Source organism: Lepidochelys kempii, chromosome 3 (genome assembly GCF_965140265.1).
Source record: "Lepidochelys kempii isolate rLepKem1 chromosome 3, rLepKem1.hap2, whole genome shotgun sequence".
In the NCBI taxonomy this organism is placed as follows: domain Eukaryota; kingdom Metazoa; phylum Chordata; order Testudines; family Cheloniidae; genus Lepidochelys; species Lepidochelys kempii.
In genome coordinates this window covers 148,722,913-148,736,702 of record NC_133258.1, presented here as the reverse complement: position 1 = coordinate 148,736,702, position 13,790 = coordinate 148,722,913, and the positions used below count along the sequence as shown (strand labels likewise).

Below are 13,790 nucleotides of genomic sequence, written 5' to 3'. Positions count from 1 at the left end.
CTCGGGGATCTTTACCGAACAGGCGTGGGCAGAATACCAGTTTTACGCCCCATCTAAAACACAGCACCTCATAACGCCATGCTACTAGGAGTTTGGTAACAACTCAGGAAGAGCACCTCCCCATGAAGAACCTACACCACTTCCTGGAAGACGTCCCATTCAAGCACTGGTCCAGCCTCACCCTACTTAGAGGGGTTGCTCCTAGGGCAAGTTATTGCGCAGCAAGTTGGGGCGTGAATCTATGCATATCAAATAACACAGCAGTGTCCAGGAAGACAAGTGGAGGCAGAATGTGGGACCCCAGCTGTGAGCTGCTAGCAAAGCAGTCATTAAGGGGTGTTGGGATCCTAGATTTGCTCTTCTCCTCTAGCTTATGCAAGCGGAGACGCTTTGATGCATTGTCCGTTATAATTACAACGTGTGAATGTCTTTAGTTCTCTTCCTCTTCTCCATGTTTTAGGCCACAAAGGAGTGAACATTTAAAACTTATACCAACATAGCAATATCGGTCAGGGGTGTGAAAAAACCACACCCCCTAGTGATGTAGCTATGCTGACAGAAACCCCAGTGTAGATGCAGGTATGCTGCCAGAAAGTGCTTTGGTCAGCATAAAGAAAAGGCGTACTTGTGGCACCTTAGAGACTAACACTACAAGTCCTCCTTTTCTTTTCGTGGATACAGACTAACACGGCTGCTACTCTGAAAATTGGTCAGCATAGACAATGTCATTCAGGGAGGTGGTATTCCTACACTATGCCAGCAGAAAAACTTCTGATGGCATCTGTTGTGTCTACACTATGGGGCTATGCTGGTATAGGCTCTGTAATGTAGACATAGCCTCAGGTTTTATACCCAAAGCACAATTAAACCTCTGGAACTCATTGCTACAAGACATAACAATTCAAGTCAAGAGCTTAGCAGAATGAGACATTTATGTGAATAATGAAAACATCCAGGGTTACATTAGAGAGGAGACAAAAATAGAAGGGATAGAAACTGTTCTGTTTTAGGGCATGCATCAGCTTCTAACTGATAGGGATAGGAGGAGACTTCACCTGGGGACAGGTAATTTCATAACAGTCCACTGCAGAGTTTCTTGCACATTCCTATGAAACAGCCTTTGTTAGCCACTGTCACAGACAGGTTACTGGGCTAGGTTGACCACTGGCCTGAACTTGTGCAGCAATTCTATGTTATTGTTTTTCCGTGATAGGGAAGCTGAGCTCCCTGCAGTTGACAGTGTTTGTAAATAGCTCTATATTTGGATGAGCCCCTAACAGACATGACCCCGAATAATCTTCAGGGATGATCCCACTACACTTTTTCTAAGAATCACGGTTTGCCCTAGTGCCCTTGACCAAAAATATTCCCTTTCTCTTCTTGTTGTCTCCCTCTCAACATCTCCAATGGTGCCCTAGTCCCTGTACTTTGAGGACTGGATGATATGTGGCCCTGTAAGTGTACAATAGTGTTCTTATTCACTTCCCCTCCTATAAAATATAGTATTTGTTGAGTATGGCTGTGGCATCCCACCCCAGAGGTGGCTGCATTTCAGCAGAAAGGGGAGCAGTCCCTTCATATGCCCAATCCACGACGTGCTTTGGCATGAGGAATGTGATAGGACTCTAAAACATTATTTACAGCAACACAGTCAAAATAATAATCCCCTATTTGTTTCAATTCCTTCCCTGCATTGCTGACAGCACCTGAGGCTATTGAAATGGACAGAAACTTTAACACCTCATTGATTTGGCTGCACTGAGGCTGTCTGGTCACTATGTATGCTTCTCTTCGCTAGTTTCATTTCCTGGTTCTTCTGTATTAACATGAGGCAAGCAGCTGGGTCTAGATAAACCTTCTCCATTAGTATTATTATTTCTTTGTATTACCATAGGACCCAGGAGCCCGAGTCATGGACCAGAACACCATTGTGCTAGGCACTGTACAAACACAGAACAAAATGATGGTCCCTGCCCCAACGAGCTGACCATCTATGTATCAGACAAGAGACAGAAGATGGATACAGACAGATAGATGCGGGAGTACAAGGAAATCATGAGACAGTATTGGTCCACATGATGGACAGTGGTATCCGTGTGCTCACCCACTGATGCTGCTGTTATTTGTTTGGGTCTCTGATGAGGTTTATCTAGAATCAGCCATTTGCATTTAAATTCTTTTGTGACTCCTGTCAGGAGGCTTACAAGCCCCACACCGACCTGGAAAGGGTTAACGGCCTACTGGGAGCTCACTCAGCTTCCCCCCCCCCCGTTCCTGTAGTGGATATCAGGCCTGAAGGAAGGGGCTAAAAAGAGCGCAGGCTCAGTTAGGGGCTGCCTGGGTAGGAAATCAGACCAACAGCTCTCACTTGGGGAAAGAAAAGTAGTTGGAGTGAGGCACTGAATGAGACTACTGCTTGTCAGAGCTTCCCTGCAGGGAAGGGAGATCCTGACGCGGGACTATTTGGATATACCTGGGACACACTGATGGTTCTTAAGCCAGGTCATGGCAGGGGGTGCCTCACCTGAAGCGACGTGGGTTGTGGGATGAACAAATAACACTGTAGGAGCTCAGAACTAGACCCAGCTGGGACAAAGACACCTTTATCTGGTGTTTGTTCTGGACTGTAACTTTGGATTCTGCTACCCCAGAAGGGGGATGGACTTTCGTGGTGACCTGGCCAGAGGGCTGAGCTATGTAAGCCACCAGAGCCGGCTGGAAATTCTGTTGGGGAAACTGAGGCTGGGTGGATGCAGTGCCATGCTGTGCCATGAGGAGGTGCACAGGGGATGGTGCACAGGTAATGACTGTCTCCCACCATTTACAAAACCTGAAAAGTTGGCCCATGGCCGTCATTGCTCTTAAACTGTGATCTGCCCATGTGCACCTAGCTAAGCTCACTGTATGTAGAACTTGTGGGTCCAGCCTCACCGACTGGAACCTGTGCCTGTGCTTCCTCCCTGTCCTGGTGCACCGTGAATGAATGTACTGTCAGCAGTGTGCATGCAAACTCAGTGGGCACAGCCTCTGCCCTGCTGTTTCAATAACAACAACCTTCTGGCCCCTTCCATCCAAGGATCCCAAAATGCCTTACAGACACTAATGAATTCAGTCTCATAACCCCCTCACCCTCCCAGGAGCTGGGTCAGTACCAGTGTCACCCCGGAGAGAGTGGAAACTGAGGCACATAATAGGGAGGGAACTGAATCAGGGTCACACAATGAATCATTTGCAGTGCTGGCAACAGAATCTAGAAATCCAGTGCTTTAACCACAACCCCTTTCCCCCAAGCTGGGGCTAGAACGTGAGTCCCAACCTGGTCTCCAAAACGCTGATCCTTCCTCCTAAAACTTGCCAAAATGTGACCCTGCAAACCAAGTTCTGCTCCTGCTGCCGTCAATGGGAGTTTTGCCTCTGAGCGGCATGGGACCTGGATTTGGCTCAGAACATAGATTTCTTCACTCTGCTGCAGTGAGATTCCCACCCTAGCAGTGTGCCTTTAATGAGCGGAACACAGAGCACTGCGTGTAGAACATCAAAGAGAAATGCAGCCTGGGTGCATGCAGTGAGGGGAATGGTGGCTGGATAAAACCCTTCACATTTCCATCGAGACCCTGTCTTTCTCTTGCTCCTGGAGTACAAAGAACACCAGTTACTCCCTGGGTGCGCAGGGAGGGGCCGGCTGGGTTCTAGAGCCTGGGGATGGGTCTCTTGGGCAGAACTAGTTTCCAGGCAACAGCCTGAGCACAAAAAGCTGAGGGCTGGCTGTGTGTGTGATGGAGCTGGGAGCTTCAGCTCTGACAGAAGCAAGTCCCAGCCCTTCTCTGAATCACGACACAGAATCGCATCAGTGTTCCATCTGCAGGGCTCAGGAGGCAGGGAGTGAAAGAATGACACAAAAAGAGAGAGGAAGAAGAATGGGAAAGAAGGAAGGGAACACTAGTGGGAGGTCCTGTTCACAGCTCTGCTGAATCCTCTCTGCTCCTCAGCCCTGTAGTGCAGCCACAACAGCTCCCTGGCTTTCTCTTCTGCCCCCACCCCCATGCCCATTTTCCCAGCTCAGCCCTGCCCAGCATTACAAGATCTCCCAGATTCCCCCTATGCTCTGCTCCCTAGCTCAGCCTGCCCTGTAGAATTGTAGGAGTTCCCTTTGTCCTCTATTCCCTGGCAGCCCTGCAGCATCCCAGGAACTCCAGGGCCCTCTGCTTCCCTCTTCCAGCTCCCCAGTAGAGCAGTTCCATTGGAGCCTCGCAGCCCGGGAGGTTTCACAGTGCAGAAGGGGGCCACCCAAGAGGTGTTCCCCAGCTCCCCGCTTACAGATTATGGGGCACAGCCTGACCCAGAAGTCCTGAGTCTGCTTTATGATGTAGCAGGACAGCTCCTGTAATGCGGAAGGGCATCAGAGCACAGAGGGCCCTGGAGCAGGGTGACCCTCGGCCTCTGGCAGATACTTAAGGTCCATGCTAATCTCAAGGTTTGTGTGGGGTTCAATGGGAAATGATGAGCACATTTGTAGAAATCAGGCCTTGTCTGCAGGTAACTCACAAACAGAGAAAAGGAATCAACCAGATAATTCAATGTGCTGTATTGGCAGATTGGGGTGGGGGAGTCAATCCTGGAGAAAGATGGGCCCCAGGCCATGTGGGGCTTTGGGGTTAGTGAGCAGCACCTTGAATTTCACCTGGTGGCCAGTGCAGGGTGTGACATGCTCTCAGTGGTCTGCCCTGCTCAGGAGGCAGACACCACTTGCTGAAGCTTCCAGGTAGCTCTGTGGCAAGTCTAAGGCAAAGCCCTTTGCAGTTACCTATCCAGGGCATCAGAAGCACTGCAGGCAAAGCCTTTATCCCAGGAGCTGGGTTCAGAAGAGCTCTAGTCCACGCATCAGCCTACTCCTGGGACTACGCAGCATTTAAATACTGCAGTGCTTTACAGGGTCACAGTAACCCTGCTACAAATTGTACACACACACACACACTCTCCTCACACTGCAAATTTACTCTCGGTGAAAGAGCAACAACTCCAAAGCTATCACCCCAGAGGAAATTCTGCTAGAGCTGCCCGCAGGGGCTACCAAGGAAGTGGGGCCCTTCCTCTGGGCCCCTGGCTTTAAAGGAGAGAACCGGCGATATGGAAAAGTCCAGAACACCAAAGAAGCCGGCACAGGGGAAATCCTTTTACTGCCAGAACAGCTTCTCTCTCAGGAGTGGAGACTGCACTACGAGTGCAGCCGCGATCTGCCCACTGCAGCCCAATGAAATGAGGCGAGAAGTTTGCCCTACTTCATTGTAAACAGGGTTTCCCTCTAGCTGAGTTCACTGTAAGCATCCTCCACTGGCTGCACTACTTAACATCCCGGAGTGCTTAGCAACTCTGTTCTTACACCTGCACCTTCTTCTACTACTAACAGACAGGAGCCAGGCTTCCTGGCTTCCATCCCTGGCTCGGACACTGGCTCACTGCATGATCGTGATCGAGACCCTTCACCTCACTGTGCCTCAGTTTCCCACTCTATATGGGAATAATGATCCTGAACCCAGTGGGCTGTGGAGGCTGAGTTCACAGATATGTGTGAAGTGCTTTGAGATGCTCAGATGGGAAGGGCAAAGGGTGACATTACTATTTTCACCTCCCATGCCCTGACACAACAATAGCTACTTCACCCAGGTTCTGCCTCTGACATCATCACCGAGATTAAAGACGCTGAAATCCAACGCAAGCGGTCAATGCTGCTACTGATGCCTGAGGCAGAACGGACCCTGTCTTCCTCTCCTCCACTTGCACAGGCTGCTGCAGGAGCTGACAGAAGCAGAACTTACACCTGGCAGTGAAGTGACTGAAAGAAACATGGAGAGCAGGAGGCGGAGGAACAAAATGGCACTGTTAGTCATCGTTTGGACTAAACTCTTTGAAAGGTTCCCTGACCTTGCGATCTGGGGAATCCCCTTCTCCAGCATATGGAGCCCTGCAGAATGGGCTGTATGGGACAACCCAGCTCCCAGGAGTCCAGCTGGATGGCCTAACCAGCCCTTTTCCATTCCTAGCTTCACTGCTGCTCCAACTTTGAATACAGAGCCAATTGAGAACCCCTTTGAGCTCTGTAGAGGACTTGTTGCTCTGATCAGAACTCTTTCCAAACAGCCCATGTCTATGATCCGTCTACTTAACAAGCGACCAAACTGTTCCCTGCCACCTGGGCTCCTGCACTTTCCCCTAAATGGACCCAACCCATGCCCAACTCTGCACCAACAGTTCTTCCCTGCTGCTGCCCTCCTCCACACACATCCCCCTCCCCCCACCAATGTGATGGCTACATTAGGAGAAACAGATCAACTGCAAGGGAGCTAGGAAAAGGATTTCCCACCTGTCCTCCATCTCACCAGCAAAGAACATCCTCGATCTCTGGACATGCATCTGCCTCCCAGTCCATCTCCATGACCTTATACCACTCAGCTTTCCAGTGTCATCCAAGTATGGACTGGCCAGGGGCTTGAGGGGGTTATGTGTCCCAGAGACAGAGCTCCAAAATGCTGAAGTCATGAGCCCCAAGGCACCAGTGTGGAGTTCAGGTGGCTCCTGCATGGAGCAAAGGGGCAGTGCATTGCAGGTTAATCTGCTGGGAGTCATTAGCAGCAGTTTCCATGGCTCTGCCTTGCAGATTTACTTACATCAGATAAGAGAATAATAAGCCTTGTGCCTTCCCTGCAGCAGCAAATCCCCAGAACAAGACTTGGAGGGGCCACATTCTGCCCAGGGTCACACCTGGGAAACCCCACTGATTTCAATGGGCTGGCCCCTGGGTTGGCTGTCCCTTGTCTGACTCAGTGTGGGTGTCAGCCCCCATCTGAGCAAACCCTGCAGCTGTGCCCCACATCCCTACACCCTCACTGTGGTGCTTCCCAGAGGAAACATATGGCTCACCCAGGGCTGGCAGTGCTGCCAATTGCAGAGGGACGGGGAAGGCTGTGCATCCCGGACAGAGGGAGACCTGCAGGGAACCTGCTCAAGCAGTGATACCACGGCTTCCAGATTACACAGGGATGTGGGGAGGGTTTGTTCTACCCACAGAAGTTACTTGAGAATGGGTGCAGGTACCCATAGTTTATTCCCAGGCTTCAGTGCTTGCTGGGGTTGAGGACAGGCTGGAATTGCCACAAATGGATGTCTGAGTGAATCCAATCTGACTTATACCTCATCAGCGTGGATAGGATGGCACTGGGTTCTGCAGAACCAGGCCGCAGTCTGAGAGCTTGGGTGTTAGTGTGATAGGGAGAGGGTCCAAAGTCATCCCTGGTTGGACTGCATGGCTAAGTGGTACTGGTTCAGCCCAATTTGCATATGGCAGACAGGAATTTTTTTGATTCCCTCCAGCCCTCAGGTAGCCTTGGGGTTACACAGAGCAGTGGCCGAAATTGTACCAGGTTTCGGGGAAATCGGTGCCCTTGTATGGGATGTGACCATGCAACGCACAATCAAGGAGGGCAGAGCAACTGTAGTTCCCCTCACTTTCATCTCCATGTTGCCCAGTATCCTGTCATTCTCTCCAGTGTCCCCAACAGGCTCTGCCCACGGGTCACCTACAGCTGGGAGCTGGGCATGTTCCTCAGGGGCTCGGTCTTTGTCAACAGTGAATGCAGCAGCATGTCCTGCCAATCTCAGTGCAAGAATGTTCCATCCCCAGCAGGACCTGAGGCCTCGGACAGGCTCTGTACAGAGGCAGCAATGCTTCCACCTAACCTTTGTGGTGACTGGGCATTTGAGGGGATATGTTGCTTTTCCAGGTCTGGCCTGATGGGTAGGGATCAAAAGTCACCACAGTGTGATGGCTGTCTGGTACCTATGTGAAATGAACACATGGTATCTCTACCTGGTTCCCAGAGGACAGCTTTCTACATTATGAAAAACACCAGCATGGCTGTGTAATCCACACTAAGAGAGTAAGGGGCTTTGTCCTTCTCTAATGGAGGTTCCATATAAGGAGATAAGAGCCTACTATAGCTGCTGACTAAGGGAAATACTCCTTTAGCTCAAGCAGTGGAGTAGCTCATGCGTTTAGCACTATTGGTCCCAGACTCAAACACTCCTGTCAGCCCGAACTGGATTATATTATACTGACATCCTTGTTGGCAGCCTCAGCAGACAGATCAAAGGCTAGACTATCTTCTCACAGTCCCCAAGGCAGGGGACGGCATGTGTGAGGGATGCTAACCCTGGCATGGCTCATGTTAGACTTGCTCTACACATAAAGACTGTCATTCTCCAGGGCTCTCATTCCAGCACCATTCACCAGTCCCTATGATTACATGAAAACAACACTGTTGGTTTAAAAACACACACGCACACACGACTCAGTTCCCTTAGAGGCAGCATCACAGTCAGCTTCCCTCTGGGGACCTGGCTGTTCAGGTTTACCTTGTCCCAACCCAGGGTAAGCATCTCCCTACAATACAAAATCACCCCACAGTTGGCTCTAATTCTCAGTATCTGCTCAACAGAAGCCCTGGACTTGGGAGACTAATGGTCATGGAATGGGAGTGGGGCAAGGTGGTCAGGAGGAGTGTGGGTCAGCAGGACAGCTGTGTGCAGGGAACCCAGGGCTGGAATAGCAGGAGGGGTGCAAGTCAGGAGTGAAGGGCAGCAGCAGAGCTGTGTGTGCAGCACTTGCATAGCTTCCCTGTCGTTCCCTCTTTTTCCTGCTCCAGATGGTGCTCGAATCTCCCACGAAAGCATTCACAATTAAACACGTTTTTAGAAAAGTGTGTGCGTGTGTGCCTCCCAAGTAAATGGAGGGCAGAGAATACTGGGATTATGCAGCAGCCAACAACTGTCACCCCACCCTCCCAGCAGCACCCCTACTCAGCTTGTGGCTGTTAAGAACAGCTGGAGCCACTCTCTCCCACAGTATTGACTAACTGCATTTCTGGCTGTGTGTATTCCAAGAACAGATAGCTCAGGCAAGGACCAACCCCACAGCTAGAAGACCAGAGTATTTAATCCCCAGACAGATGCTCACAATATGGCACTGCCCCACAGATCACTGGTGGGTCATCTTGGTCAGCATTCCTTCATTTCCTGGGGACTCTAATAAGTGAACATGCTTCTCTCTGGTAAACAAAAGGATTCCCCAGCATCCCCCGTGCCTCTGGCTGCCTGCAGCACATACATATAGCTCCTTGCTGTTCCGTCTCTGATGCTTGGGCTCTGCAAGAAGGCCCATCCAGATGACTACAGCACAGCAGCATTCCTGGGGCCAGGGTTGCACATGGCTCCTAGCCTGCCCTAGTCTGCACTTCATGCCTCCCCAGCATTCAATCTCCGCCCCCGCCCCCCGCTGCCGCAAAAGCCCACAAAGAGCAGCTGCATCTCCCTTGCATCCCAAATCCCTGATGCGCCCCATGGAGCAGCAGCTGGGGAATCCCTCTAGCTTCCCCGCATCAGCAACCCCCCTTCCTCAGGGCCAGTCCAACTTCCTTTAGGGGGAATCATGCACTTATATGCTGGCCCCCAGCACGCTGCCAAGAGGGTTTCCCATGTTCTTACTGGGCACCACAACTTCCTTCTAATGCGATAAGCCAACACCTTTCAGGTCAATGCCCAGTGCTTTCCCCTTGGCAGGAACAACAAGCTGGTGCTTTCATCTGTTCCTTCTGCCTCCCAAAACATTCAACCCTTCCATGCTAACCCATGCATGTCCCCCCGCATTCAGATCTCCTGCCTCCCCTCAGAGCTTTTCAGTCCCTGTGTTTGTTTGGTTTTTCCACTTCAGAGCAGTACAGGCTCACCTACCATGGTGATAAGCACAGAATGAAACAAGAGTGAGAATGGAGAGAGGGATGTTTAGATTGTAGGTAGGGAAAGAGCTAGATCGTTCCTATGGATGGTGATTACCTAGATAGATCCTCTCGCACCCACAGGCTGGCTAAACCTGCCCTGTCAGGTGTGAGGTAACTGGGTTAAGGGGGACCAGCGGCCAGACAAGGGCTTCCCCTAGCTGTGGCAAGTCCGCACTGCTACCCACCGGACTCTGGCACAGTCCCTTACAGAGACCCCCTCAGCCTAAATTTGCAGCTGCTATAAGAAGCAGGACTCCATTACCTACAGTTTACTTGCACATGCTTACACCAATGGAAAATTTGCTCCATGCCATTGGCCAGTCTTAACTATCTCCTACCCACTGAACCATACAAGTTAGATCAAGGGAAGCCCCGTTAGGTCTCCTCCTGTCCGTCCCCGGGGAACCAGAGCAGGAGGGATCCCTATAGGTCTATTTTCTACTGCCTTGTGCCAGGCCCTGGGGCTCCAGCCCTTTGTGGAGGGAGGATTCCCCAGCATCGTCCATCCAGCCTACCTTTCCCTTTGTTCAATTTCATCCCGTCCTTCCTAGTTCTCAGCCATCGCCCCCACCCGGGGGGTCTGCACCCCGCAACGCTCGCAGCTGGTCCCCGTCCCCCAGCGCCCATAAGAGCTTCTCCTCCCCCGGCCAGCGGGAATCCCCCGGCCCGGGCCCGAGTGAGCCAGGATCCGGAAAGGGGCTGCACTGCGGGGTGCCCTTCTCTGCTCCCCTCGGGGCGCCCGAGCCCAGCCCGGCCCCTGGCGCGAGCGGAAGCTGCCGTACCTGGATGCAAAGCCCCGGCCCGCTCAGAGCCGGGGCGGGACCCCGCGGAGCGGAGCCTCAAGCGCTGCCCCGCCCGTGCCATGCAAAGCCGCTCGCATGCAGCCGGTGAGCCCCAAGCCGCCGCCCGGCGGGGCGGGCACCTCGCTCTGTCCTCACCTCCTCTCGGGCCCCCTCCGCCTCCTCCGGAGGCGCCGAGGTGCTGCTGCCTCTCTCGCCGGCCGCGGCCGCCGAGGCTGGGGGGGACATGGCGGCGGGCGGCCCCCCGGCGCGGTGCCTCCCAGCTGGCCAGCGCTGGCGCCCGGCAGGCGCATTATCCCGCCACCAGCCAGGCGCTCGCCGAGCGGCGGGGCGCCGGGGGACGCCGGGGAGCCGCCGCCGCCGCCGCCGCCGCGCCCGGCATGGCCCCAAAGCCCCGCGGCGCTGGGCGGGCGGCCGGCAGCTCGCAGCCCAGCCGCCCCACCATGGACAGCGCGCTCAGCCGGGCCGCGGCGGGCGCTCCAGCCGCAGGGCTCGCCCGTGCCCGGGCTGCCGCAGCCCCCGAGGCTGAGCGGGGAAGCCGGGCGGGGAGAGGGGACGAGGGGGGGGGAGGGAGGAAGGGGGGGGGGCAGGCGGAGAAGCGGGGAGCACGCGGGGGTGGGAGGAGGGGGCAGGGGCGGGGAGCGCGGCCGCCCTGGCTCCTCTCTCTCCCTCTGCCGGGGAGAAGTGTCACCTTGAGGCTGCGGCCGCCGCGCCGCCTCCCTCCCTTTGCGCCGCGGGAGGGACCCCCGCCCCCGCCCCCGCCCCTTCCCCGCGCGCCGCCCCCGCCCCTTCCCCGCGCGCCGCCCCGCCTGCGCCGTGCGCGGGAGCCGCCGAGCTCGCCGCAGCCCGGCCCCGACGCGCGGCTGCTGCTGGGGCGAGCGCGGGCGGGACGACAGGTGGAATCGTGCCCGGGGCCTGGCACGTGGTCTGAGGGACCCTGCGGGGGGGGGAGCGGGGCGGCTGGGGGGCCGTGGAGCCCCCCCCCCCCGGCACACACTCCCCCCTACCGTTGTGTGGGTTGCTGACGGCCACTCCCGCTGCTGTCGGGGAGCCCAGGGAGGGCGAGGCACACCCCCGCCCACGTGCAAGGGAGAAGCAGGGCTGGGGAAGGCTCTGCCGGGAGGGCAGGTGCACTTCAGGGTGGGGGGGGGACTTCGGATGGCTGAAAGGAAAATCTCTGCCCCCTCCCCAGGTTGGGCGGGACCAGACAGTCTTTCCCATCCCATCGCCAGGCAGTGAAATGAGCGTGGCGGGTCTCAGACCCGTTCCTCGCGGGCAGGTGTTCAGCTCACAAACCCGGGGAACTGGATGGTTGCTAGCAGCCTCCTAAGAGGCCAGAGTGACTGAGATCCCCTCCTCCTTGGAGGTTGGTTACCCCAGGCAGGACCGGCTCTGGGCACCAGCAAAGCAAGCAGGTGCTTGGGGCTGAACAGTTCCAGGGGCGGTGTTCCAGCCATTCTTTTTTGTTGCTTGAGCAGTTGCCCTCTCCGAGCTTGGGGAGGCAAAAAACCTAGAGCCAGCCCTGAGATACATTGGTGGGTGAGGCTGTGAAGGAAATTTAACCTGCTGTGCTACCTGTTCTGTGGCTAGAGATTTTTAGGCTTAGGCCTGGCACTCTGGAGCCTTTTTTTAGCACTGAATGGTTGTGACTTTCAATAGGTGTGAGAATGCCTGAGACAGGCAGCTGCTTTGAGGGGACACCATTAGGGGTTTAATGAATCTGAGCCACATGAAAATAGACTCCATGGCAGGGAGCAAACCCTGGGGCCTTCAGTGCCCAAAGCACAAGTCCCCTATACGTGAATTAAGGGGGAAACTCTTTATCGAGTGTAAGTTGCGGGCATTTATCCTCATGGGTTTGAGCCACTCAGAGGAGACATGATCCATCTATGTAGGTGCTGATAACTCACTGATGCCATGATATCATGTACATAAGGTTAAACCGATTATTATCAAAAAAATCCCAGGTTTTACAAAAACTATTATTTGTTTATTTTCTGATTTTCACCCTCCTTTTTCATCATCCAAATATACATAAAAAACCCCTTGTTTTATTAGGAAAATACAATACATTGCACGGGATATATGTATTACGGTAATATATTTGTCTGGGTGGATATGCAAAGCTGCCTGTTGAAGTAAGGCTGTGTATTAGTCTAGATTGAAGATACACACAATTAACAAACAGGCACACATGCAAGCTCTAAAGTGCCTGCGCATCTGAACGTAGTGATGAATCTCACGCCCACCACATACACGTTTCAAGCTGTTAGCAGATAACGGTTTAAAGACTTGACACACTAAAATGGGAAGAAAATGAAAATCTATATCAGAATAGGTTTCAGAACACAAGGACATATTCAAAAGTTTTAAAAATACAAAAAGGAGAAAAGGATGAAATTTGCGCTGCAAATGATGCGGCACAATTATTACATGTAAATATTTATAAGCTAGTAGTTCTAAGTCTACAACAGTAAACTGTTTATTCAAATGAAACGTTTTATTTGGGGACTAGAGATATATTGTTTTCTTAAACTCAGAGGTGGCATTGTGTTTTGAGTTCTGTTTTAGTTCTGAAGCAAACCACATTGAATTCCATTAATGAAGCATTAATCTACTGAATACTTTTTCCCTGTCCTTCCGTCCACCAGAATAAACCCTGATATTTGTCCAGAAAAATTAATACATTTTTCCACCGATTTTCACCTGTTCTTGTTGTTGTAATAAACACCAACAAATTCCTGGGAATGATTAAATAAAATAAAAACCAAAAATGATGGGCCCTACATGTACACTAAGCCAACCTATTACAGGGGAGCAGGCTCCCTCAATCCCCCAGTGGGTTCTTCTTTCTGTCCAGCTCAGGAGAATGAACACAAACACCCAGTTCACCATCACATTCATTCTCCTGCGTATCCCTCTCCATGTCTCTGTCTCTCTCTCTTTGTGTCACTCTCTTCCTGTCACTTGTTCTCCCTGTCTCTCTGGAGTTCAGCTCAGAACAGCATCAGAAAGTTAGGACTCTTCCCCCAACCCCAAAGCTGCTCCCAACCTCTTTGTACTGCAGATTCGTTGAAATCCATTTGTTCCCGGAGTTCTCTGGTTACTGGCTGATTGTAACCAGAACTGTGTCACCACAGGAACTAGTAGGGTCACCAGA

The 13,790-nt window shown here is 52.9% G+C and overlaps 1 protein-coding gene across 2 annotated transcripts in view; it reads right to left on the bottom strand.

The window, feature by feature from the left end:
• Positions 1-10,955, bottom strand: part of TMEM151B (transmembrane protein 151B) — a 30,011-nt gene extending 19,056 nt beyond the window's left edge. Inside the window, exon 1 of one of the 2 annotated variants that reach the window (XM_073338516.1) lies at positions 10,769-10,955. In XM_073338516.1, coding sequence (XP_073194617.1) covers positions 10,769-10,858 — 90 coding nt within the window. In that variant the 5' untranslated portion in view covers positions 10,859-10,955. Of the gene's footprint in view, positions 1-10,612; positions 10,744-10,768 lie in introns of those variants that run through there. The other variant, XM_073338517.1, reaches the window with a different exon arrangement.
• Between the last annotated feature and the right edge of the window lie 2,835 nt (positions 10,956-13,790).